General features: G+C 39.8%; 1 protein-coding gene across 4 annotated transcripts in view; it reads right to left on the bottom strand.

Moving 5' to 3' along the window:
* CUL4A (cullin 4A) overlaps positions 1 to 27,059 on the bottom strand; it is an 80,385-nt gene that overhangs the window by 35,904 nt on the left and 17,422 nt on the right. For 3 of the 4 annotated variants that reach the window (XM_074963934.1, XM_074963952.1, XM_074963943.1), the window contains exons 4-9: positions 24,060 to 24,129; positions 22,102 to 22,175; positions 21,683 to 21,845; positions 17,606 to 17,695; positions 16,663 to 16,745; positions 14,530 to 14,597 (exon numbers count right to left, since the gene is read on the bottom strand). In XM_074963934.1, the coding sequence (XP_074820035.1) occupies positions 14,530 to 14,597; positions 16,663 to 16,745; positions 17,606 to 17,695; positions 21,683 to 21,845; positions 22,102 to 22,175; positions 24,060 to 24,129 (548 nt within the window). Of the gene's footprint in view, positions 1 to 14,529; positions 14,598 to 16,662; positions 16,746 to 17,605; positions 17,696 to 18,123; positions 18,283 to 21,682; positions 21,846 to 22,101; positions 22,176 to 24,059; positions 24,130 to 27,059 lie in introns of those variants that run through there. The other variant, XM_074963961.1, reaches the window with a different exon arrangement.

Below are 27,059 nucleotides of genomic sequence, written 5' to 3'. Positions count from 1 at the left end.
GTCTATTTTGGCCCCATGTATTGAATTGCCTCCATTTCTGCAGGTATATATGTCGTGTAGCTGGTCTATAACTGTTTAACTTACTTCACCTGAACAGGTTTCAGAGTAGCAGCCATGTTAGTCTGTATCCGCAAAAAGAAGAGGAGGACTTGTGGCACCTTAGAAACTAACAAATTTATTTGAGCATAAGCTTTCGTGAACTACAGCTCATGTCATCGGATGCATTCAGTGGAAAAAAGTTTACAAAGGCCCTTGAGAAAAATGCATGATGGTCGGGTGAGCGAAGATCGAGAACTCATCCACCTTGTGGTGAAATGCTGTGATTGCACTGAATGCATCTGACGAAGTGAGCTGTAGCTCATGAAAGCTTAAGCTCAAATAAATTTGTTAGTCTCTAAAGGTGCCACAAGTCCTCCTTTTCTTTCATCTGAACAGGTCACTTTGGTTTCTCAGAGCCATGGAGTAGCCACACCTTGAGGTGAAGTCTTGCCAGGTTTGGGCAGTGGACTTGAACTGCATCCTGAGAAAGGAGATGAGGCAGAAAAGGAAGAGTGCGTGGGTGGGCACACAGCCGTCTTTAGAAGGTAAGGAAACCACGTTTGTCTGGGCCACATGGGGGCTACGAAGACAACTCTGGAGTTGTCTGTCCTGATCTCGTGTATGACCCAGGATAGAAGAAGTGTCAGAGAAAAGATGTATAATAGAGGTGCATCCCATTTGAGGAGAAAAGCATCACCCAGAGAAGAGGGTCCCAATCTCGCTCTGGAGTAGTAGTGTAGGCACTTGGCATTTTCGGTTGTCGCAAAAAGGTCTATAGTTGGGAACCCCCATTGTTTGAACATGCTCTGTAGTACTCCGGCATTCATTTCTTACTCATGGTTCTGGGAAAATTTTCTGCTTAGTGCATCTACAATGGTGTTTTGGCATCCTGGTAGGTAGGAGGCAGAGATAATGATGTTGTGGCTAATGCACCAATTCCATACTTCTATGGCTTCTGTGCATAAGGAGTATGACCGTGCCCCCTCTTGTCGGTTTATATAAAATATGCAAGCAATATTTCTGAGAGAATGTTTATGGCTCTGTCCTTGATCATGGGTAGGAAGTGAGAGCATGCACTGTGAACCACCCGTAGTTCCAGTAGGTTTATGTGTAGAGTGGATTCCACTGGGGACCAGCGGCCTTGGACCCTGTGATTGCGCAGGTGTGCCCCCAAACTAGCAGGGAAGCATCCGTTGTGATTATCATTGCTGGAAGGTTCTGTGCAAAGGGGACTCCTGCGCAAACATTGTTTGGTTGTGTCCACCAATGTAGAGTTTTTTTTGTTTTTTTTTACACTTTGGTTGGCATCATGAGACAAATGTTTATACTGTGTTTGTGTGGAACATACACAGTTCGGCGTCAGCCTTGCAGGCATCGCATGTGCAGTCTGGTATATTTGATGATAAACATTGTTGCAAACATGTGGCCTAACAGTTGGAGGCAAGTCCTGGCCAATGTCTGGGGACTGCTTAGTGTCGTGGAGATTAGAATTAATAAAAAGTTGTAAATAAGTATCAGGGTAGCAAGGCTGTTCGAAATCACCTTGACGAATTGGTCCTTCAGCCCTCATATAGATTGCACTGATCACGACACGTCTTGCATTCTTCTTTTATCCTGGTCTTTCTTCTCTTTGTGCAGCCATGCCTTTTCACAATAAAATCTTCCCACCTCTTTGGAGGTCAGCCGAGTGGTAGTTTCAGTTCCCATGGGACTGCTACAGTCCACCGATTGTCAGTGAACTTAGCTATATGCCCGGCCCATTTCATTTTACCACACTTGCTTTCAATAGTAACGTCTTGCACCCCACTCTGCTGTCTGATCACTTCATTGGGGACTCTGTTGTGGATTGAAATCCCCAGAATCCTTCTTTCCATCACCCTCTCTGTGACAGCCAGTTGTTGCTCCTCTATCTTTGTCAGAGCCCGTGTTTTACTGCCATACAACATTGCGGCAGTATTGTTGAGTTGAAGAGGTTGGCGTGTGTTGCCTTATTGATATTTCCTTGGAGGACACCCTTGACAGAACTGAATGAACGCCAGTCAGCTTTCTTTCTTTGTGAGAGTTCGGCTTCCTGATCATGGTGCATGTTAATTTCTTGACCCCAAACAGATGTATTACTCAACTTCTTCTATTTGTTCTCCCTTGACTATTATTTGAGCTTTTGGCAAGGCATCAGACTGCATAAATTTTGTTTTAGAGCGGTTCATTTTCAGTTCAACTTGGCTGCTTTTTGTGTTGACTTCTCGTAGCATTTTCTGTAGTTTGACAGTGTTTTTGGCAATCAACACAATATCATCCACAAATCTTACCATTTCGAGGCAGGATGTGAAGAGTTTTGGTGAAATTGTGTGTGACATTACACCCCATATTACATTACACCCCATGGGGAGAGGGATAGCTCAGTGGTTTGAGCCTTGGCCTGCTAGACCCAGGGTTTTGAGTTCAATCCTTGAGGGGACCATTTAGGGATCTGGGCCAAAAATTGGGGATTGGTCCTGCTTTGAGCAGGGGGTTGGACTAGATGACCTCCCGAGGTCCCTTCCAACCCTAACCTTCTATGATTCTATGATATTCTTCATAGAAATATTGTTGTGATATGAATATGGCATAACTAAGATATGTTTTATGCAAGATGGGACATGTAAGGTATCACTGGAAAGTTTATGATTTGCTGAATGTGATTATCCAATTTGTATACATGTATCATTTCTGTATCTGAAGTTAGGAATATTGACTATGTAACAATTACAAGTGTGTGTCTATTTGGGGGCACGTCCACCAGACAGTAGGTAAACATTAGGAAGAACAATAAGACTTGAAACATACTAATCTCCCGCCTTCCTGAGAAGCTCTCAGCGTTGCTACTTTGACACTACAGGGTCAGGTGATCGTGTCACTTGCTACTAGACCCCCCCCCCAATCTTGGGCTTTCAGTGTTTTACCATTAAGAGGGAGCCGGAGGTAGGGGGGGTGTCAGATTGGGAAATAAAAGACTGCCTTACTTCCCAGCCTTAAATAGAATTTACATAATGCGGGAATCAAAATTCTCCTCCATTGCCTCCCCAAGAAGGAAGATTGCTAAAAAGACCTGAAGGGAAAGGCAGGGGCTGAGTCCAGGCTGAGACAGAGGTCCAATCTGTAAAGATAAATAACTGGAACTCTAAGCTACAGAAACTCTGCAACCTGCCTAAAACAAAATTTAGGGTGAGAAATTACATTTTGTAACCTGTTTGAGTGCATTAAGTTTAGTTTGTGTGTTTTGTTTTATTTGCTCAGTAATCGGCTTTGTTCTGTTTACTATTCCTTTAATTACTTAAAATTTACCTTTCGTAGTTAATAAATTTCTTTTTGTTTATTACAAATCCCAGTTTGTACAATTCATACCCGGGAGAGCGAGGCAAAAAGCTGTGCATCTCTCTCTCCACATTGAGGGAGAGGATGAATTTTTATGAGCTTGCTCTGTGCAGATCTCTCTATACAGCCAAGACAATATTAATTTGGGTTTACACTCCAAAGGAGATGTGCACGTGACTGCTGAGTAAATCTCCGAGCTGAATCTTCCCACACAGAGCTGATTTCAGTCTGTGTCTGCAGCTGAGTGTGGCCTTACCTCTGTGTGTGCTAGAGAAGGCTTGAGGGCCTGGCACAGCTAGGACCGGGTGAGGAAACCCTGGCTAATGAAAAAGGCGGAACCAGTGGGACCCCAGCACATCAGGTGGCACCATGAAAGGGGTGTCCAACCCATCACACGTCTCCTTGCTTCACATCTTTTTTGACTGGGATGCGAAAGGCAGTGTCGAACAGTTATATCTTCAGTGCAGTCAGAGTTTGCTTCCTTTAGTAGTTTGATGTAGTTTGTGTTGATGACCTGCTCTGCAAGAGCTTTCATCACAGCACTGATCTCTACGCCATCGAATGCTTTTTTATAGTTGACGAAGTATTCCCTTGAGTGCTCCAATAGCTGGTTTATAGTGAAGATGGGTCCACTGTGCTGAAATTCCTTCAAAAATCTGCCTGATCTCTCGGCTGCTGCGCATCCAGACTCAGAGTAGGTTTGTTATTATTTTGGTGACTGGCTTGTCGACATGTGAGCGCAGTCATATTTGACGATAGTTCTTTAGATCTTCACAATCGCCCTTCTTGTACAGAAAAATGGTGTTGGATTCCTTCCAGCTAGGTGGTATCTTCTGCATTTCCAAATAATGACTAAATTTCTGAGCAAGGGTTTCCCAGAGTCCTTGGTCTCCAGCTCTTATTTCGGTTATCAATCTGACTTTTCCTGAAGCTTTTCCGTCCTTCATTTGGTAAGCTGCATGTCAAACTTTGTACCCCCGGTCCTCATCAGCATACTCGTTGGTCTGTTGAATTACTGGGAGTGGGACATTTATTTGAGACATGAACAGTTTGGTGTAGAAATCTTTTCAGACCATTTCCATCCCTATTCTGTCAATTACTGCTTTTCGGTCCTTGTTCTTCAGCATCATTGTCGTTGACCCGTACAGCTAGCATCAGTTTCCGTTTGCATTTTTTTAGGCTTCTGCAATCTTCAGCCATACTTAAGAGCCTTTCATTTCGGTATGTAAAGTCCTTTAGTCTTATCAGCTTGCAGAGGAGGGAATACTTGAGTTTGTCACTGTCATTTCACTTCATATTCCTCCACTTCTCTAGCACGTTCCTCATTTCCTCCAAGATTCTTCCCTTTGCTCTTTTCGGTCTCTCTTTCTCGCCTAATTTCACACATTGCTTCAGCTTATCAGCAAAGTTTTTATTGTCCTAGTCGCAGTTGTCTATGAGACTCCAGTCTTCCTTGGAAATGTTCGCTTTCAGGATTGCCTCGTCAAATATTTTCAGCTGCTGTCTCTGAATTGCCATTTGTAACATTTTCTTCTCCACCTTTTCATTGAAGTTGAGCCTCTCTCTGAGCCAGTGGGAAGTAGTGATCATCGCTTCCTCAGAAAATAAACAAACTTGAATAATTTTGAATACTTTGTATAATTATATTTGGTCATTAGCGCCTCGTAGTTGGCAATCCTAAATTGTAGGGTCACCAACGAGTAGGCCTTACTGCCAAAAAGATCTAGTTTCTTCCTGTCTCTATTGTATGGGGTAGTACTGGAATGATGCTGTCTGCCCCTTTCATTCATGGCCTTCACCACAAGGGAGTGAGGTGTGGGATGCAAAAACAAAAATTGCATTCCCTTAGAAGAACCATAATATTTGTATCCGCCCTTTTGCAGGTGGGTGGGACCGTTGCTGGTGTCTGCCGGATGATTTTGGCCTGGTCCATGACAGCGCCATTAATTGGTAGGGCAATTTTGGAAGAAGTTGAAGTCTGCAGGATGTCCAGAAACAGATGCTGGGATTTAGCCACTACTTCTAATGGTATGTCCAGGGAATCTGACATCCTCTTAGAGAGTTCCTGGAACTGTTTGAAATCATCCCTTGTGGTGGGGGATGGGGATATGATGGCTTCATCCGGAGAGGGGGATGAGATGATGACTGTTGGTGCAGCTTCCTGGTCTGAAGCATCCTCTAGTTCTTCAATTGCCTCTCCTGGGGCTTCAGAGGGTCCCGGTACAAAGGATGAAGGAGAATGCCTTGGCCTCACTCTGGGTGAATTGGGAGGCTTGTAGTATCGTGGGCGGTACACTGCGCCTGGGTCCCATTAAGGCCACTGTGGTGGAAATGGCATGGGTGGTGGCATCCATGAGTGTCTGTACCAGCGCTGAGTTTCAGGTCCTGGGCGATAATCCCACTGTTGCAGTGGACCTGGTCTAGTAGATACATAAACAGGGAAGGAGTGATGGGAGGAGTAGATTCCCCCTTCATCCTCATCGCTCAACAGGGGAAGATCTGAGCTGGGCGGTGTGGTGAGTTAGCTCGGTACTGGGTGTGCTAGACGGAGGTCGGTACCAAGAAGATTCTGGCGCCTGAGGAGACCAGAAGATCCTTGTAGTGGAGGAACTGTTGCAGTACCAAGAGCATCAGGAACGAAGAAGGTGTTATCGACAGTACGGATGTATGTGCTGTGGTTGTCAGTGCTGAGTATGGTGCACTGTGCGTTGTAAAGGCAGAAGGTAGCGCCACAGCCTGTAGTGGTGCCAAGCTACTCAGCGCCATATGCCTTATCGGCTCTGATGGTATCGAGGCAGGGGTTATGGTTTCTCTTTGCCGCCTTGTCCGAGCTAGCCAGCTTAAGGTCTTTTGCTCGTGCAGTACCCACGGTACCAGATGGTCCTGCTACCTTGCGGGATAGGATCTGGTCCAAGAGGTGAATAGCTGGATCACGTGGTAACAGTGACCATAATATAATTAAATTTAACATCCCTGTGGCAGGGAAAACACACAGCAGTCCAACACTGTAGCATTTAATTTCAGAAAGGGGAACTACACAAAAATTAGGAGGTTAAACAGAAATTAAAGGGTACAGTGCCAAAAGTGAAATACCTGCAAGATGCATGGAAACTTTTTAAAGACACCATAATAGAGGCTCAACTTAAATGTATACCCCAAATTAAACAGCATAGTAAGAGAACCCAAAAAGTGCCACTGTGACTAAACAAAGTAAAAAAAAGCAGTGAGACAAAAAGGATCCTTTAAAAAGTGGAAGTTAAATGGAAAATAGAAAAGAGCATAAATTCTGGCAAATGAAGTGTAAAAATATAATTAGGAAGGCCAAAAAAGAATTTGAAGAAAAGTTAGCCAAAGACTCAAAAAGTAATAGCAAACATTTTTTTAAGTACATCAGAAGCAGGAAGCTAAACAACCAGTGGGGCCACTGGACAATTGAGATGCTAGAGCACAAAAGGACGATAAGGCCATTGCGGAGAAACTAAATGAATTCTTTGCATCAGTCTTAACAGCTGAGGATGTGAGGGAGATTCCCAAACTGAGCCATTTTTTTTAGGTGACAAATCTGAGGAACTGTCCCAGATTGAGGTGTCATTAGAGGAGGTTTTGGAAGAAATTGATAAACTAAACAGTAGGAAGTCACCAGGATCAGATGGTATTCACCCAAGAGTTCTGAAGGAACTGAAATGTGAAACTGCAGAACTACTAACTGTAGTTTGCAAAAAGAAAAGGAGGACTTGTGGCACCTTAGAGACTAACAAATTTATCTGAGCATAAGCTTTCGTGAGCTACAGCTCACTTCACTGGATGCATGCAGTGGAAAATACAGTGGGGAGATTTTATATACACAGAGAACATGAAACAATGTGTGTTACCTGGTAACTCTCATTACAGTGTATATGGTAAGGTGAGCTATTACCAGCAGGAGAGAGAGAGAGAAAAAAAAAAACAAAAAACCTTTTGTAGTGATAATCAACATGGGCAGTTTACAAAACATGTGAGGAACATGTGGGGGGGGGGGAGAGAATAAACATGGGGAAATAGTTTTACTTTGTGTAATGACACATCCACTCCCAGTCTTTATTCAAGCCTGCTGTAGTGGTGTCCAGTTTGCAAATTAATTCCAATTCAGCAGTCTCTCGTTGGAGTCTATTTTTGAAGTTTTTTTTGTTGTTTGTAACCTATCATTTAAATCAGCTTCTGTACCAAATGACTGGAGGGTAGCTAATACGATGCCAATTTTTAAAAAGGGTTCCAGAGGTGATCCCGGCAATTACAGGCCTGATTTGAATACTAGGCAAACTGGTTGAAACTACAGTAAAGAACAACATTGTCAGACACATAGATGAACATAATTTTGGGGGGAAGGGTCAACATGGTTTTTGAAAAGTGAAATCATGCCTCACCAATCTACTAGAATTCTTTGAGAGGGTCAACAAGCATGTGGACAAGGGGGATCCAGTGGATATAGTGTACTTAGATTTTCAGAAAGCCTTTGACAAGGTCCCTCACCAAAGGCTCTTAAGCAAAGTAAGCTGTCATGGGATAAGAGGGAAGGTCCTCTCATGGATTGGGAATTGGTTAAAAGATAGGAAACAAAGGGGAGGAATAAATGGTCAGTTTTCAGAATGGAGAGAGGTAAATAGTAGTGTCCCCCAGGGGTCTATACTGGGACCAGTCCTAGTCAACATATTCATAAATTATCTGGTAAACAGACAGGAAAATTTGCAGATGATACAAAACTACTCAAGATAGTTAAGTCCCAAGCAGATTGCGAAGAGCTACAAAAGGATCTCACAAAACTGGGTGACTGGGCAACAGAATGGCAGATGAAATTCAATGCTGATAAATGCAAAGTAATGCACATTGGAAAACATAATCCCAACTATACATATAAAATGATGGAGTCTAAATTAGCTGTGTCCACTCAAGAAAGAGATCTTTGAGTCATTGTAGATAGTTCTCTGAAAACATCCAATCAATGTGCAATGGCAGTCAAAAAAGTGAACAGAATGTTGGAAATCATTAAGAAAGGGATAGATAATAAGACAGAAAATATCATATTGCCTCTGTATAAATCTATGATATGCCCACACCTTGAATACTGTGTGCAGATGTGGTCGCCCCATCTCAAAAAAGATATATTGGAATTGGAAAAGGTTCAGAAAAAGGGCAACAAAAATGATTAGGGATATAGAACGGCTTTTATATGAGGCGCAATTAATAAGACTGGGACTTTTCAGCTTGGAAAAGAGATGACTAAAGGGGCATATGATAGAGGTCTATAAAATCATGACTGGTGTGGAGAAAGTAAATAAGGAAGTGTTATTTACTCCTTCACTGGTCACTGTCGGAAGACAGGATACTGGGGGGCTAGATTGACCTTTGGTCTGACCCAGTGTGGCTGTTCTTATGTCCCTTGGAGGTGGAAGGTCCTGGTGCAGTTGGTACTGATGGGGTCTGCCGAGTTGGAGAATAACACTTCTTGGCTGAGGAGGAGAGTTTGGAGCCCACTTTTTAGTCGTCTTCCTGGCGGAGTACTTTTTTGCCTGAGTGGGTGATGGGGAACCTCTGTCAGAAGACCAGTGTCCGCGCCGGGGGGGAGGGGGTAGATGAGATGATCCTTGATCTGGGCTCAGAAGCCGGGTGCAGAGAATTCTCTATCATGAGGTGCTTCAAATGCAGGTTTCTCACCTTCCTAGCCTGAGCTTTCAAGTTGTGGCAACGTGAGCACTCCTGCAAGATGTGTGTATCGCCAAGGCAGCGAACACACTGTGAATGCCCATCAGGGACCAGTACAGAGAGTCTGCACGTAAGGAAGCGTTTAAAACCTGGGGAGCTGGGCATACCCCTCAGAGAAGGGTTTTCTCCCATAAGGGAGGGTAACAATGCTATTCTAAGGGGTATCTAACAACTGAATTTTAATTTCCTAATATAAGAGAAGAAAGTTAGTTTTTTATAGAAAGAAAAAATAAATAAGCTGTGAAAGGGAAGTATTAAATGAGCTAATAACTAACTATTAACTAAACAACTAGAAATCTAAGTTAGACTAAAGAAGCTAAAGTACAGAGGCCTTGTCTGAAACTGAGGGTGGCAGAGAAGAGACTGAGGGGGTGTTGATCGTATGGCACTATGTTACTACCTAAGATGGCGCAAGACGGGGACAATGCATGTGCGACCCAACCAGGCACTGCTACTACAAATCTCCCATTACATGCGCAGGGACACTCCTCGAAAAACATTTAATTATTTTATACGAAGTGGAACAGCTTCAACAGGAAAGACTGGGCTGAGCCCACCACAGAATCCTCCAAAGCCCAATGATTAGGGTATTCCCCTGGGATATGGGAGACCTGGGTTCAAATCCCTATTCCAAATCAGGCAAAGTGTGGGTTTGAACCCAGGTCTCTCACATCCTAGGTGAGTGCTCTAATCAGTACATTATAGGGCCTAAAGAGGGCACCCTACCACCTCTTTTTTTGCAAGAAAGATCAGCTCTAACTCCAGGAGAGGGTACATGTCTGTGAATTCCAAGTAGAGAAAGATGCCTAAGTCTCTCTGGATTGGGGCTTAGGCTACTGCTCTGTTCTTGACTAGCTGCGGTGGCTCCTTGATAAGAATCCTGGCTTTTGGGAACTCCATCCTTAGGTAACTAATTCTCCCCGTGCACTGTATAGGGAGCCTAGGTACCTAACTTTACGTGCCCTGCCACTTGGGGAAACCAACAGCCTCAAGTCAGGCATTCCAAAGCTGAGCCTAAGTCCCCTTTATGGATCTAGGTCTGTATTTATACAGGCTTAAGCAGTTTGTGGTAAAATATTTTTGAAAGAAACAACTGATTTGAACTAAACTATTTACATTTTCCTACCAGCTGCTGCCTACTGAGAGCTTGCTGTAAAGTAATAATAATACCTAGCTTTTATACAGCACTTTTCATAGGGAGATCTAACACAACTAAACAGAAGATCAGTAAGTAAACTAAAAAAACTGCCCCACCTCTAGAGCAGTAAAAATATATATCCTGTGAGAGTTTCTTTTCGGGGTGCTGTGGTGATTCATGTTTCCTGTGTTAAGTATCAGCATAAACTCTGTTAAAATAGTATTGTCATAACCATAACAGTAGCCTAAAATTCCTCCTTACCTGTAAGGGTTAAGAAGCTCAAATAACCTGGTTGGCACCTGACCAAAGGAACCAAAGGGGACAAAAAGATACTTTCAAATCTTGGGGGGGTGGGGAAGGCTTTGTTGGTGTGTTCTCTGGGGAAAGCAGAGACGCATCAGGTCAAAAAACTCCTCCTCCTATAAACCATCCTGTACAAGTCTCTGATACTACAAAACGAGTAAGTAAATAAGGCAAGGCGCGTTAGATTATCTTTTGTTTTCAACTTGTGAATTTTCCCTTTGCTAGAGGGAGGTTTATCCCAGTTTTTTGTAACTTTCAGGTTTTGCCTAGAGGGGAATCCTGTGTTTTGAATCTGATAACCCTGTAAAGTATTTACCATCCTGATTTTACAGAGGTGATGCTTTTACCTTTTCTTTAAATAAAATTCTTCTTTTAAGAACCTAATTGATTTTTCATTGTTCTTAAGATCCAAGGGTTTGGGTTCACCTGTACCAATTGGTGAGGATATTATTCTCAAGCCTTCCCCAGGAAAGGGGATGTAGGGCTTGGGGGAATAGGACTCCAAGTGGTCCTTTCCTTGGCTCTTTGTCTAAATCACTTGGTGGCGGCAGCATACTATTCAAGGACAAGGCAGAATTTGTGCCTTGGGAAAGTTTTTAACCTAAGCTGGTAAAAATAAACTTAGGAGGTCTTTCATGCAGGTCCCCACATCTATACCCCAGAGTTCAGAGTGGGGAAGGAACCCTGACAAGTATCAACACAAATTACCACAAATTCTTTCAAGGCTCAACTTTTGCCTTTACTAATGCATCCCCTCCCAAATTAGAACAGAATTCATGTCACCAATTAAGCTGATGTTACACTCAGGTTTTGTGTCATGTTCTAACGTATTACTCATACACTTCTATTTATGAATTTTGAAATTTAATTGGATGTCTCGTAATGACTCCAAATTGGTAATGATTCCAAATACTGCTGAATTATCTCATGTTCAGATCAATTCCTGAAAACCCAAATCATCCAATTCTTACTAGCACTGTCATTTTGTGCTGTAACTTAGTCTACTTTTACAAAGGCCAGGAACTTATTCTACTTTTATAAATAAACAAGAGAAGCAATTCAAGGATGATGCTGGATTAGAAAATGCAAATAAAACTAGCTTGCTTAGTCTTTAGTTATTGCAGCAATATACACCATAAAAACATCTAAAATAGATAGATTACAAATGTCTTGAAAATATATGGTAAGTTTTCTTTGGTGAGTAGCGGGCGATGAAGAAAATTATACTCCACCACATCAGAGGGTAGCCTCCTCCTAAGTCAGAGATAGCAGCAACTAAACAGTACAGGGAAGTCTCACACCCATCTATTAGTTTTGTTCAGCACATGAACAACCGATTTCATCTCATAGTGCTCTCTTCCTCAATATTTGTCAGTTAAAAGGAAAGTCAAATATGGTGACAACCTTCCCTGCTCCCTCAAGCCAATATAGTAATACTTCGCTTTTTCTTTCCATCTCATGTGCTTGGACCATATCACACAACTTGTGTTATATCACGCATTTGATAGGCAAGGAAAATATATGTGAAATTACTCTAACAGGAAGGCGGCACCCAACTTCTTGAAAGTACTGCCATAGCCTTGGAATGCCTTATTACGCTCACAAGACAAAAACCCAACATCTGGTCAGTGGCAGCTGTACTAATACAAGAAAAGTTTCTTAAGCATTTTTAAGCTTTTATTTTCCTGTATCAGACTGACTACACCACATGCCTTCTCCTAAGGAACAAAACCTACAAAAGATAATGTCTTCTTCTATTTGCAGGCTTGGATGTTAAGGGGATTATAATGTGCTGCTAGATCAAATGAATGCAAAAAGTCATGTAAGTCAATAGGTGTTAAAAAATTTAAATTTGGGTAAGTCTAAGTGCAGATACAGAATGTGAAAGCTGAACTAATTTAAATTTACAGATATCACAATCTCAAAATGTAAATATAAAAACCAATTCTATTCTGAAAATTGCACATATATCTCCACATAGATAGGGACAATATATATTATAAACTAGGAAAGAGTTCAGAATTAAAACACGACTGCATACCATTTCTTATTCAGATGTCTGCTACATAAAAAAGTCACTGTGAAAACCTTTTAAAGTAACACTTTGACAAATGACATCAGTTCCTATATCAACAAGAGAACTAACTATCTAAACCCCTGTATTTCAAAATAAGTTTAAGATGGAATAAAACAGTTAAAATAAAATGAAGCACTCCAGTGAAGGCCGAAGATTGTACAAGTATATTTATATCATTAAAATAGGAGCAAAGAAAGAGGAAGAGAAGTAGTAAGATGTCTAATTCAGCATATAAACATTATAATGGTTTGGTTGTTGCACAGCAAATGAGAAAGGTCAATTATACAAACCACCTTGATAGACTCACACACTGACGGAGGTTAGAAAACAGTTTAGGGCTTTAAAAAAAAATAATAGTCTGGTGCTAGAAGCCCTCTGACAGAGAGCAAGATAGATACAGTAAGAAGTAGGTTCTAGAAGAGGATGGCAGCTAGTCAGTTACAGATAGCTTGACAGCAAGTAACAGAGCTGGGCTATACATTGATTTTTTGGGGGTTACTGAAACTATTTATGAATTCAGGTTGAATTTTGGTCCACAGAATGGAAAAATGTCAAAAAACAGTTTGTTTTGCCTATTTTGAAATTAAATATTTTGACTTTTCATTTCAAAATAGCATTTCATTTGGAAATTTTGTATTTAAAAAAAACCCACAAAAATATGGGTGAAAAACATCTGAAATAAAATACCGCGTGAAAAGTGTTTTGGATTGAACATATAATTTTGTTTGACCCAAAAAAAAATATTTTTCTTTTTTTGTTTCAGCAAAGAAAAAGAAAAAGAAAAAAAATAGTTTTGCTTCAAACCAAACTGAATTTTTTCCCCCGAATATTTTGATTCATCCTCGAACCAAAAAAAAAATAAAAATCAATTATTCACTCACCTCTAGTCAGCAATACTCATGGGTTCTGAGGGTAAGTTACTGACATGTGAGACAGTTAGCGAAAGAGGCAGACTGGTAAAATAGACCAAATCAGATAATTTTCCATCTGATTAGGCAGAGAACTAAAAGAAGTCAATGTCAGAAGTTCTGAGAAAAGTATCCCAAGTATTTTATGGAAAACAAAGGAAGAATAAGTGGGGGAAAAGGGGAGGAACATTTATTGAAACATGAAGGAAACAAAGAGGGGTGAGGCTAAGTTGCCAGAAGACCCAGAACCTAAAGATCACCCAGAGCTAAGAACAGAGAAGATATTTTAAATCAAAACGTATACTAGATCAGGAAACATCAATCAAGCCTAAAAATCCAGTGAAAGAAGAAGACTGACATGATTGTTCCTGTTAATTTTTAAAAAAAAAACACATGGATATCAGAGGCACTGATCACTCAACAAGTACTTCTGAAGAAGACTGTAGGACAAATCTGAGATTTCCAGAGATGCACCAAAGGATGCAAAGAGAGAATATATATTGTACTGGCTTAACAGGTTTCCTCACTGGGACTCAGCTGTATTTGACTGTACAAAGATCCTTTAAATTATATAGTGACAATCAAACTGGAAGTTAATTCCACCTGTGCTGTGTAATTTATACAGAATTACTGCAGTAATTTAAGTGCTTGTTTTGGAAGTTTATATAATCCTGTGCCATTAGCACCTTTTATTTTGGAAATGACTAGTGGCACTCTAAGTAGGGGTGAAGGGTTTAACCACCTTTAAACAGTTTTACAAAACTAATCAGAATCTTCTTATATTCTCACACACACAATCTTCTTGCACTGGTGGCTGACATAACTTTATTCGGCGCTGGCTTTCAGTATGCATGGAAGTCGCTGCTATGGCCCACATTCTTTACTAACGTAATAGTTGTACAATCTACCATAATTGCAGAGTATGAGAATCTGCCCTTCAGTGCAGGTTACAAGAACTAAGAAAGATATACCTTTTTGTAAAATAGCTGTTAAGTGTTCTCCTAGTAGTTGCTTCTCCACACAAGCAATTAGTAGTTTCCTGTGTAAGGCAAGAAAAAGCACATAAGAAATACTGCACAGTTTAAGGCGATTACTCTCTTATCAGGATGCTTTGTGAATAACTCCCACTATTACATGACAAAACATTGAAAATTTTCAGTTTATTCTAATTTTGCAGTCTGTATTTTACATATACAAAAAAATTCTAACAGGGATAAACAACATAAAATACTGCAAAAATATATGGAATTAAGAAATGGAGATTCTAATTAAAATGTTATTTTAAAAAACAAGCTCTTACTATTATTCATAACACCTTAAAATTAGATATTAAAAATTAGAACAGTTTTAAAGATTCTTATTTACTACTTCTTTTTATAGAGAAAGAGATGGTTCTCAACTGGAACCTCAAAACTGAACAACCCAGATTAGTGTGGTTCAAAATTCAAACCCAAATTCTGAACTAAGGTTTCATGGTTAAAGAAGCACACTTGTGAACTGAATTAGAACCGCATATCAAACCACCAAACTCTGGGAGAAGATATTAAACTTGGTTCTGAAGTTTGCAATGTAGGCTCATCTCTACTTTCCACCTATAATGCAGATTACTTACTTACTGTATTTGACTAAGACTGGTCAGTTTCCTTTTCTGTCTTTTATGTACTAGTAAAGTGGTGCAATGCTTAGGCTGAAAATATTGCAAAGCAATATTCAGCAATTTTTTCAACAAAAAAACACCCTAAAGCAAAACAAAACACCCAAATCCTGGCTTTACACTAATATATTGTAAGCCAACAAATCACAGAACAACTGTATTGGTCTTAAATTTTAGAAAATATGTTTTTTACAAAACCTAATTTAAGGGTTTAAATTAACCTGACATTATTCTTGATATGCAGCGTTGTTGTAGTCATGCTGGTCCCAGGATATTAAGAGAGTACTCTATCAGCACTTCACCTATCTTGTCCTCCATTATTTCTGATGTTATTTTTGTCCCTGAAGGATCATATCTATTCCAAAGTACAAATCTAATACATTACTTTTTTTAATGTTCTTGCTGCCCCCTTCACACATCTAGAAGGGTGGTAAACTCTGAGGTATGAGGTTCACTAAAGGTATGAGGTTCACTTCAGATCCTGTAAATGCTGCTTCTTAAAAGGATCAAAGGAAATCAGTGATGATTTATGCAAGGCTTTCTCATTTTGCCTTCACAGAGCTCTCTGGCCCCCAGTGGGCCCAGACTTTCATCCTGAGCTGAGACCGAAGCCAGGACCCACAATAAGTCTCTGCACAGATTGGCCTTGTTAGAATTCCAGGCTACTCTTTATTTGAGCTGCACTTTAAAGCCATGATTCTGCAAATACTTATGCATGTTCTTAAATTCATACATGTGAGTAGTTCCATTGACTTTGATAAGACTAACTGTGGAGTAAAAATTAATCAACCAGCAAGTAAGTAAGTATTTGCAGGTTCAGGGCCCCCATTAGAATTTTATAATATATAGCAGCTGTCTAAAAAATATTTTAGTTTGCATTATACATACACTAGAGCATAGATTGCAGTAGATAATTTCAAGTAATGAGAAATAGCAGATATACTTTAATAAAGTCAGCATTGTAACATGATCAAATGCCAAATATAGCCTAGAACACTGTTAATAAAAGTGGACTGCCATTTTAAATAGAGCTCATGAGTGATGATACCTAACAGTTGCATTAGGCAAAAAGCACATTCCCTTCCCTCAGGCAGTTTGAGCTAAATGTCATGATGAGAGCATGAATGGTTAACCGAACTACTATTTTGAAAGTCCAAATGATACATTATATAATAACCCAAAGATTTCAAAAACCTCAAACTCATATTGCTAGATCTTTCCAGATGAGTTTCTCTCCCATTTTTTCTTTTTATTGTGTATTTTAATTTTAATCAAGATACATAGTCTTCGTAAAACAAAGTTTGTTATAGGTAAGCTCAATATTATTACCCTTTTAGATACTATTGAAATAATCCTGCCTTCTTTTGAACCAAGGATAATCACATTACTTTATGAATGGATAGCAAGCAGGTTTGGCCTATACTGAAAATGGAAGAAAAATTGTACTCACTGCGTGCTATGGTCTAAATATGTTATTACTCGGTCTCCTTCTTCTTCTAAACGTTTGTTAACGTGGTGAAGATATTCTGGGACCTAGCAAAAGAAAAGAATGCAATGATTTAATTATTGAACACAAAGGAGTATGACATATGCATAACCTTTTTATCATGACAATTATCTTAACTATACATTAGCAGAGTACTGACAAGATAGGATTATTCCATCCTCAATTTATTCTCTAATGCTAAGAGACACAGGTATGACATGGCAATTTACATCAGTGTCATGTAGACACTTGCTTTCAGAATATTTGTGGTGAGTCAGTTAACTTTCACAGCCCTTGTCTGGGAGAGCCAATACATTTATATTAACTAGGGGACACTTATTTGTTTTACATTTTGGGAAGTGTCTAAATTTGTGGCCTGTTCACAGGACAGTATCGCTTTAACCCGAAAGAACAGAAAACAAAACTGTCGTAGTCTATTGAGTAAATAAGCCTTTTTTAAAACTCAACTGCTTACTTAGGTATTAATCAAAGAAAGACTGGAATGACAGTAGAAGCACATTACAATTTCTTGGGTGAAGTAATGTTGACAATACCGTCCATAGCTCTTACTATTGCGCTCTCCAACATCATGATTTAGGTAGACCAAATTTCACTGGGTTATCTCACTTCTAGTCATGCACTTAAAGCAGTGGTTTTCAAACTTTTTTCATTTGCAGATCCCTAAAAAATTTCAAATAGAGGTATGGACCCTTTTGGAAATCTTAGACATCTGTGGACCACTGACTTAAAGATACTTCAACACACTAGATTCAATTCTCTCTCTCTCTCTCTCACACAAATGCAGTTCACACTGAAGTACATGGAGGCGTACATGTGTAACCTCAGTGCAGAACTGGGCCCCACTGTCTTTTAATTAATTCCTAGTGCTCATTCACACTGTAGTTACCTCTCTTTCTTGCATTAACCTTTGGCCCTCTGCCGCATATAAACAATTTGTCTCCTCCAAAAACTTTTGTTCAAATGATTCTTTGTAAACCTAGGTAAAAATGAAATTATTAATTTAGTTACTTATTAACCTCATGCTTAAGGCTGGCTTTTTCATTTTTAGTTGTCAAGATGAAAGACAAACAAAATATCCCACGACACAAAATTGTCTGTCCTCAAGAAAAGTGCCAGTGACACTACTGGATAATGAAGTTCTTGGTTTATTTGTATAATAGGTACAGAATGACCAAATGCAATGGGAACTTTCCCACACCATATATATCGTAAGCGTGCTTCAATCAGGGATTCAGTGTCTTATTTGTCTAAATCAATGGGATTCTGTTTAAATCACAAAGACACCAGTAACCAACATAACACAATTATGGGTCCTTAGTCCAGTTGAGTTTGATCCTCCTGCCAGCATTCTTGCACTAAATACAACAGCTCCAAATTAGTGAAATCACAGCACAGAACCTGTAACTCCTTTTCGGTGAAATGCTTGGACTAATTAGGAACACCGTCTCCAAAATAATCTTCATCCAAGAAATCTGGGGTCTGTCATCTTGCTCTAGCTCACTGAGATAAGTGAGGTGCAGACGAACTGGACTATCCTTTCCCTCGTCAATGTCTACTGCTGAACTAGAGGGGATTCAAAGAAGAGTAACAGGAATGATCAAGGGCAATGAAACACTATCATATTAAACACAATTGAAAAGACTGGGATTGTTTACTTTAGAAAGGAGACTAGTAGAGACAACAGGATAAAAGTATACACAATTATTCATGGCCTGGACAAGGTAGACCAGGAGCTTCTGTTCTCCCTGTTTCATAACAAGACCAGGGGGCATTCACTGGAATTAAAAAAGGTGAGAAATTCAAAACCAATGGAAGGAAATATTTTTTTCATATAATGTGCAATTAAACCATGGAACTCGCTGCCACAAGAAGTTGCAGAAGCTTAACAAGATTTGTATGGATATCAAAAATATCTAGTTATGATAATTAATGATATATTTTGTTGAAGTGAAATTAAATGTCATGCTTCAGAGTTTAGTAATCGTAATGCCTGGGAGATATCAGCACCTGGATGAAGAGCCACTGGCTGAAACTAGGCCCAGGCAAGACAGGGCAATGTCAGTTGGGACAGAAAAGCACTTTGAAAACTTGCTGCTACTGTAACATCAACCCACCATGGAGGGCATCTGCCCTCGGACTGTCAGACTCCTCTATTACGTATGCTGAAGTAGCCACAGCTGTGAAAAATACTCTTTATATCTATAGATAACCAGACAGATTGAAGCCCACTCTGATCAAATTCAGACTTGGTCACAGGAATCCATTCTTTGGTAAGCTTTAAGTTTGACTACTGCAAAATGACTACTTACAAACATTTGAGAGTGCAGCAGCCCACCAATTCATCATCCCAGCCCTGGTTCTTTACACTGGCTCTGTGTTGAAGACCGACTCACATTCTAGGTTTCATTCCTTATGTTCAAGACCCTCCAGGGGAACTGGCCCAAAATATATGAAGGGACACCCCCACCTTCTGGGATTATGACCTCATGCAGTCACACTGCCTTGGAACAGTCAGCCAAAAGAATGAGAGCCATGTGAGCAGAAGACAGAACCTTCTCAGCAGCCGGCCTTCAACTACAGAACTGATATCTAAGGAAATCAGGATGAATAGCAGCCTCACAGCTTTCAAACCAATTGTACAACTCATTTTATTAACTTGGCCTTCACTTAATAACCAACCTCTTTCTGTGGGGATGTGGAGGGAGAAACAGCAATCCATGTTTATTTACTGGAGAATCTATAAGGATTTCACCTGCTATAGCAGCAGCCATGGTAAAAATACCTAGATTAGAGGCTATCTAGAGTAGAACTAAAAGTATCAGTCTGAAATAATTCAAAGGAGAAAATCGTATCTAAACGCACATGATCATGACATGATCGGAAGGAACCAAGAAAGGGGGTATATTTACCTTTAGTAAAGATCAAAAAAACTACTACTAAACCCTAGCCTCTTAAAAATCTGACAGACATGAAAAAGGTGATGCAGCTATGAATACCTGGGCTAATAAAGGGGAAAGCTCTGGCAAAAGAGAACACACAAGCCAGCTCCACATCTTCCCACATGGACATTCATGGAGCATTACATGGTCTAAAGTCAATGACTGACAGAAGCTTATCTTCACCCATTGTAACTAACTCAAAGAAGGAATATTACGCATTTATTTTCCAGATATACCAGAGCCCGTTATGGATGACGGTTAGGAGGCTTAGCATGAAAGGCACAAACTGAGCCAGATTGGCTTTGCAGTGCCTTATCAGAAAATGGAATAGTTATTGGTTTTTTTCTTCCCCTTCCCCTAATATCTCAGACATATTTAAACACCCCGTGAACAGGGAATACCTAACTAAACTAAGGAGATCCAAGCTAAAGAATTTCCTGGAAGGATGAAAGGAGGCTCATGATCTTTGTTGTACCAAACACAGAACGGACAGCATGACTGGAATGCTGACAGGAGGCTCTAGTTTACCTGAATAAAAGGTGCAAAAATTATTAGTCCACTTGGTCACTCACGCCTGTTCAAGTATAATCTAAATGAAAATCCATGAAATTACATCTTGACTGTGTCCACATAGAGAATGCTTTGACTTCATGGCCAATCTTTTTTGGTTATCTCTTAGAGAGGCCAGAATGCAGTGATGGGTCTACATCACAAAACCTTTTTCCACTGGGATCTGGACTAAGCCCAAATTATTTTACATATGCCAATGGTATATATTTTTGTTATTACATTTAATCTGTGTCAAGATTAAATGGAAAAAAAGACTTTTGAATCAATTAAAGGCCACATATTTTAATACAGAATTACACTGTTTAAAAATACAACTCTGAAGTCAATCCAGTAGCTGGAGAACATTGCAACGTTGTCTCATGCTAGAAACTCAAGTCTGGAAGCAAAGTCAATTTTCTCACTACCAGGACTGAGACTTGCCTTTGGGTACATGCTCCATGAGAAGGATTTGGTCTCATTTATAGCAATTTACAGTGGACATATATTGTTTGGGAGCTGCATACCCATGATTTAAGAATTATGATATCAAACCTCTGCTGACCTATGTTAGTCATTGCCTATAGCTGGGAAAAAAGGGAAAGCAAAATTGCCTCATTTAGAGGACAAAAGGAGAAGAGAATGATGGAGTAAGCGATAAGCAGGACACAGTCACATGTGTCTCAAGGAGATAACTTTTTGTCTATCGTAATAATGAGTTCTCAAATACTTTCAACTGACAAGTTTAGATTTGCTGTTGACACACTGAAAAACAAAAAGGAGCATTTCAATACAATGCAACTCATTTTTTTGAAAGGAAATCAGTACTAGACTTCTATTCTTTAATCATTTTAATATGGATTCAAATGAGGTTTCCCAGATTTTTTTTGGTTGGAGGGGAGCAACAGGCATAGGTGTTACAGCTAATACGGCCACTTACTTGTACCACCCGAAGGAGCATCCCTATTTAAGCTTCTTTTATAAATGTGTGTCAAGCCATCCAAATTAGTTCATACCTAATAAACACAGTATTGCTAGAGGTATATGTGATGAATACAAGGAGTAGCCAACAAAGATACAGACACATTAATGCAGATACAGTATTTTTAAGTGTATTATTAGAGACTTACTACAGGATGGAATTAACTTTCTTTGGAAAAAATCTCACTAAACTAAAACTTCAATCTAGCCGCTGGTATTAAAGAATAAATGACATGTTCAGTTTTATTTTACTGAATAATTTACCTACAATAGATTTTTAGTGGAAAATTAATTAAGCTATAGACAGACACTGAACAGTTATATGTATAGCTACTAAACTTAATCATGATCCTAAAAAATGGTAAATATGGTTTTAATTCCAAAGCACATGTTAATTAGAAAAAAGTTATTCCTGTAGGACCAGAAGAATTAGAAAGGTCCACAGTTTGTGTCTGCCTTTAAGCATGGTAGCTATTAGTAAGGTTTGCTATACTTACCTGTAGATCAGACAGCATGCTTAACAGACTTCGTAACAGGCTTCTGTCCACAGTTTCACCATTCCGTTCCCGTTCAATCAGGAGGAGGATTCCATCAATGGTCTTGTTTTGAACTAGTTTATCACTAATAATGTGCTTTCTAAAAAGCTCTAGCCCCAGATCCCTGTATAAATATTGAAAATTAATAAAAAAAATCAGAAATATAACTTGATTTATATAATATTCCCAGACAAAAACTGATCTCACACATGATTTAACTCCATACATTTACAGGGAATTTTACAGAAATGAAAGATGTTACATGTGTTACATACACAAAACAAAATAATCGTGGGGGGGAAAGTAAAGTTTAATCTTTACAAAAACAATAAGTTCACGTTCAACAATTATGTTAGCAGTGTACTTACACAGATACCTACCATATAGAAGGAAGCAATGAATTCTGAAGCACGTATGTACGATCCAAAAATAAGAAAATGCTTCTAATCATGATCTGCAAATGTAAAACACTGATTGAATCAATTTGCCTGTTTACAAGCACACAGGATTGTATTTTATATTAGAATCCGTGTTAGTTAATTGACTTGTAAGACATCTTAATTACACATTGTAATTCTTGCATGTATTAAATCAGATTATTTGTAAAAGGTAAAAGTTTTTTAAAATTGTAGACCTTGATACCAATACTACCTAAGCACAAACTGTATTGTAAGATGCATCACAAATAATTCCAAACCCTGTAGTCAATTTTAAGAGCTATTAAGATGGTATAATATTTTGCATTATTTCTACTCTTCAACCACCCAAAAAGTGCACCAATACACTTCCAATGCACACTATGCAGTGGTGTACTGCTATTAATTGAACATTAAAAATGTATTTTTAAAAAGCAGTTTTATGATGGGAAGAAAGTGGGTTATGCAACATATCCTTTGCCTATGAAAATCAGTTCCCAGTAAAGTGATGAGAAGATAGGGGAAGGTTATAAATACTTCTCATTATCAATATGAATATATCTGTTGTCTTAATTTTTCCATATCTCTCTTCTCTTTTTAAGAAAGAGATTCTGTAGGTTATTTAAGACCCCTTCCACCCCCCATTAGCTGAGCAACAGTTTCACATCCAGCAACCAATTTTAACTTTTATAAAAAAATTAAATATGGAAAACTGACCTCTTCCCAGCTTAGATTTCATGCTAGAACCTACATTAGAAGTGGCTAAAGAAGCCACACACTGAAACTTGGCACTCTTGGGGGTGGAGGGGGAAGGGAAGAGATAGAAGTTTAATACTGCCACCTTCTCTTCTCTTCACTTTCTGATATGTGTAGTTAATATGTTTTGACTGAAAAATCTTCCCACTGGAAAAATGTGGTTTAGTCTAAATATCTTTTCACAGGAAAGCTCCAATTTCAACAAAATTTTTCAATTTTCTGAATGGATTTTTTTTTTTTAATTCTGTTGAATAGAAACATATTTTCTTAATGTTTTCTCAGAGGAAAGCAGTAAATAAGTTGGGGGTCTTCCTCTCCTACCTTTTCTTTTTCTAAACCAGTGGAAAACAGGGAAAAGTAAAAGAGAAAGGAGAATAAAACCTCCAAATAAAAAAAAAATTAAAAAATGAATATCCAAACATTTTTAGTTTTCATAAACCAAAGCAAAATGTCATTTTAAGAGGAAATAAAAATTTTCATTTCAGAATACTATGTGAAAACTAAATTAAATACTTTTGTTTTGTTTAGAAAATTCCCATGAAAACCTTTGAACGGTAATTTTTCCTGCAGCATTTTTAATTTGGGGTGGCAGGAGTGCAGAGATTGGCGTTGCCAACCAGTTTGTTCCTTCATCTTCGTAACTGCCCGTCTGCCATCCCTGCAAAGTGCCGTTATCTTATTGTTTAAACATTACGAGTGATATGGAGAATTAAGAATATTTTATTAGCGATTCATGCCCCAATGTCCTATATCACATTTCTGCCTGTGAAGATATCAAAACCAATTTGAGGGAAATTATCCATGTGTTTGTGAGTTTAATGTTTTGTCTGTTCTTTCAATGTTAACTTTGAACCCTTCTGATTTTATAGGTTGGGGAAGCACCCAAGAGCTGTTGAATGCTGCTTATAAGCAACCAGGAAGTACCCAGAAAAAAAACTGCAAGTGGAGGATAAGTGCAGACCCCCTTACTGTTTGGAGTGAAATGAATAAATAAAAAATTGGGGGGGAGGGGGGTTGGATTTTTTTTTAAGAAAATTCCCTTTCAGTCAAGGCTGAAGGACTGTTTGAACTCCCTCTCCACTTCTGATTTTTTACAATGCCCTCAGAATTTACCAGATTTCTTTGATGTCTCAGGGACTTGCATTTTGAACAAATAGTCAACTTACCATTTGTCTGCAGTGATCTTGCCAGCATTTATTTACCTTCTTTAAAAATAAAAGACTGTCCAGAGAATCTGTGCAGCACCTGCTAAGGAAAACTAGTTCATCAACACCTTTTTGAGTCCAGATACTAGTGATTATCTTTATTCAGTACATTTTTGTACAGCAAGTTATTAAGTAAAGATGCTCTCTGGACACAAATGAAATTGTGCTGGAAGTTAGAGATCAGAGTTCAGCTGCTAAAAAGTGCTGGACCACCAGAGGGCTGGGAACTCTTCCAAAGGCATGACTCAGTTTTTGAGTGAATACCTCACGTTGCTCTCCTGAGCTTCCATCTGCACTACATAACTTTGACAGGTTAAAGAAGGAGTCCCCCTTATATCAAACGCAACTCTCCTTCCCATTGAGGAGAGGTGAGAGGAAGTGTCTAAAAATCAATTTTGTCCATTAAACTGGTTTACAGCAGACATAGTTCAAACAGCTGTATTCTTTTAAAAATCTTTCAAGGGCTTAAATAATCCTCACTAAACCCACACAGGGTTCACCTAAAATCCCAGATCTTCATGAATTTACTGTGGAGGCTACTTCACACAACAGCAGACTCTAGTGGTGATTCAAGCTTTCTGGAGTTCCATTAAACCATTTATGAAGAAATCCAAATGTGGCTACTCTTCCCTTCAAATACAATAGCAACTCACGTCTCCCTAAGCCATCAGTGTTGGCTGGTCACGGAAGGTGCATGGATCACAGGACTGTTCAGAAAGCTATAAGCAGGGACTATCTTTCCCAACCAGCAGATTACCACTGGCGATGTTGAAATACCATAGTGATTCTGGGGGACACAGTTTAATCCTTGCTCATGAAGCTGTACACTGGCCACCTTGACAGCACCAAGGTAAGATTCAACTACCGGCTCAGCAGGTGCTGAATGAATGTGCTTTTGGTAGACTGAAGGGACACCAGCATCCCTTCACTCACCAGACTGGATCTCAGTGAAAAAAATATCCCAATAGTTATAGCTGCCTGCTCTGTCCTGTGTAATATCTGTGAAGCAAAGGGGGGAAAAGATGCTGCCAGGGTGGAAGGCAGAGGTGGAGTGTCTGTCTGCTGAGTTTGAACAGCCAGACACAAGTGCTACGAGAAGAGCTCAACATGGAGCTATATGGATCAGGAAGGCTTTGAAAGAATATTTTAACAGTGAGCCACACTAGTGCTTTGGGGTGTACTGTGCTCCACCTGGCCTTGTTCTTTTTGGGACCTGTTAGGAATTGTGTGGTGCTTGATGTAATTTTGTGGTGTTTGCTGTACATTTATGATTATTATACTGTGTCACTGATCCTATGAGTTGTGTCACACTGTGCAATAACAAGTGGGTGCTTTTAGTACTGCTAGGCACTCTGCAGCATATGATGTGAACTAATAAAGATGAAATATTTGCCAAAAGATTAGAATTTTATTCAGTAACAAAACCAGTGCAAAGAAAAATTTCTGCTATTTAAAAGCAAATATGTTAAAAACTTAAGTTATGGAACAGAAAGAACATTTATGTCCATTTTAGCTAAACACATACCAACTGTGGCTTTCACAGTCAGTGTATGTGAAGCTGTGGTTGTTCTTAATGTCCCATGGGATAGAGTGGTAGGGGAAGGGATGCAGCGTCTGATGTCATGAAAAATGTTGAAGGAAGATGTAGCAAGTTGCTGTAATGAAGTTCTCCAGGGACTGCATAGGGAAGTGAGCCCATGATTATTGAACCTCTAGGTCCATAAGGGTCTGCAGCATCGGTATTTGCTGCCAGAGAAGCCCCATTATGTCCTGGTGTATCTCCCTCTTCTTTTCCTGCTAGGACTCCTAGGCCTTTCCCCTATCCACTCTCTTTCTTTCTCCAGGCTGTCTGCATTATTCACCCTCCAGGCCCTTTGCTCATGGTCTGATGTAGCACTGGCTTGCAGGACCTCATTGAACATGTCCTCCCGGGTCCTCTTTTTTTCTTCCTGATCTGGCTCAAACATCCTGCAAGTGCAGAGGGGGAACCCCTCAAGGCTATAATGGCAGCAACTACAAATAAAATACACAGAGGTACCATTGCCAGAATAGTCATAATGGTAAGTGAAAATTAAGATTCAGAACTCCCTTTCCTTGCTCCCCTAAAGTTTTAAAAACACCCTTATTGACACTACTTCTTCAGAGTGCTTGTGCACAGCACCACTCAGAGCACCAGCTGTGACAAGTATGACCCACCAGAGGTGAGGGAATTGTTCGGTTGCATGAAATTATGCATATAGGGCAATGGCACTAAATGCTGGCACCATTTTTCCCATTGGCAGTGGTGATTTTAGCTGATATCTTGCTCGAGGGTGACAAAGGCACAGAGAGCACTGGCGTCCTGATGCCACGAAAGCCCACATGCTGCTAGCCAGTTTACTGCAATGATGCCTGCCAAAGATATTGCCAACAGACATGGGAAAGCGTCCTACTGCACAGAAAGAAATAAGACTGCGATCCCTAAAAACCTTCGAGAGAGGATTGCAGAGTACCTCCATGGAAGTTTCACTGAGATCTCGCAGGAGGATTGAAGGGACATCCCTCTGAACATAAACTGCTCTGCGTGTCCGTCCCCACACCTAATTGTAGAGGGGACAGCTCTCTCTCTGTTGTAACCCTACCTCTTCTAGTAGGAGTAAATTAATGAAAGGTCTATAGTACCCCCAGCTTAACAGAACAAAGCTATCAGTACATCATTGAATGGGAAATGCAATCACACACTTACATGAAGTTTCTTCCCCTGTATCAGGCTTTCCCATGCTCAACTGCTGGGACTGACTGGACTGTGGTAGATTCTCGGACAGGTACTGGCTTGCGACACAGGTGGACCCCCGCCAATTGCATGTCCCTCCTTCTCGCCCTCACTGTTCACAGCAGGGGTCTGTGACTCAGGTTCCTCGTAGGTATCCACAATGATGTGCAGGGTGGCAGTGGGGTCTCCATCGAGTATGGCATGCAGCT

This window comes from Natator depressus, chromosome 1 (assembly GCF_965152275.1).
Source record: "Natator depressus isolate rNatDep1 chromosome 1, rNatDep2.hap1, whole genome shotgun sequence".
NCBI classification, from domain to species: Eukaryota; Metazoa; Chordata; order Testudines; family Cheloniidae; genus Natator; species Natator depressus.
Note: the sequence above shows the minus strand (reverse complement) of the source record. Positions and strands in the feature narration are given on the sequence as shown.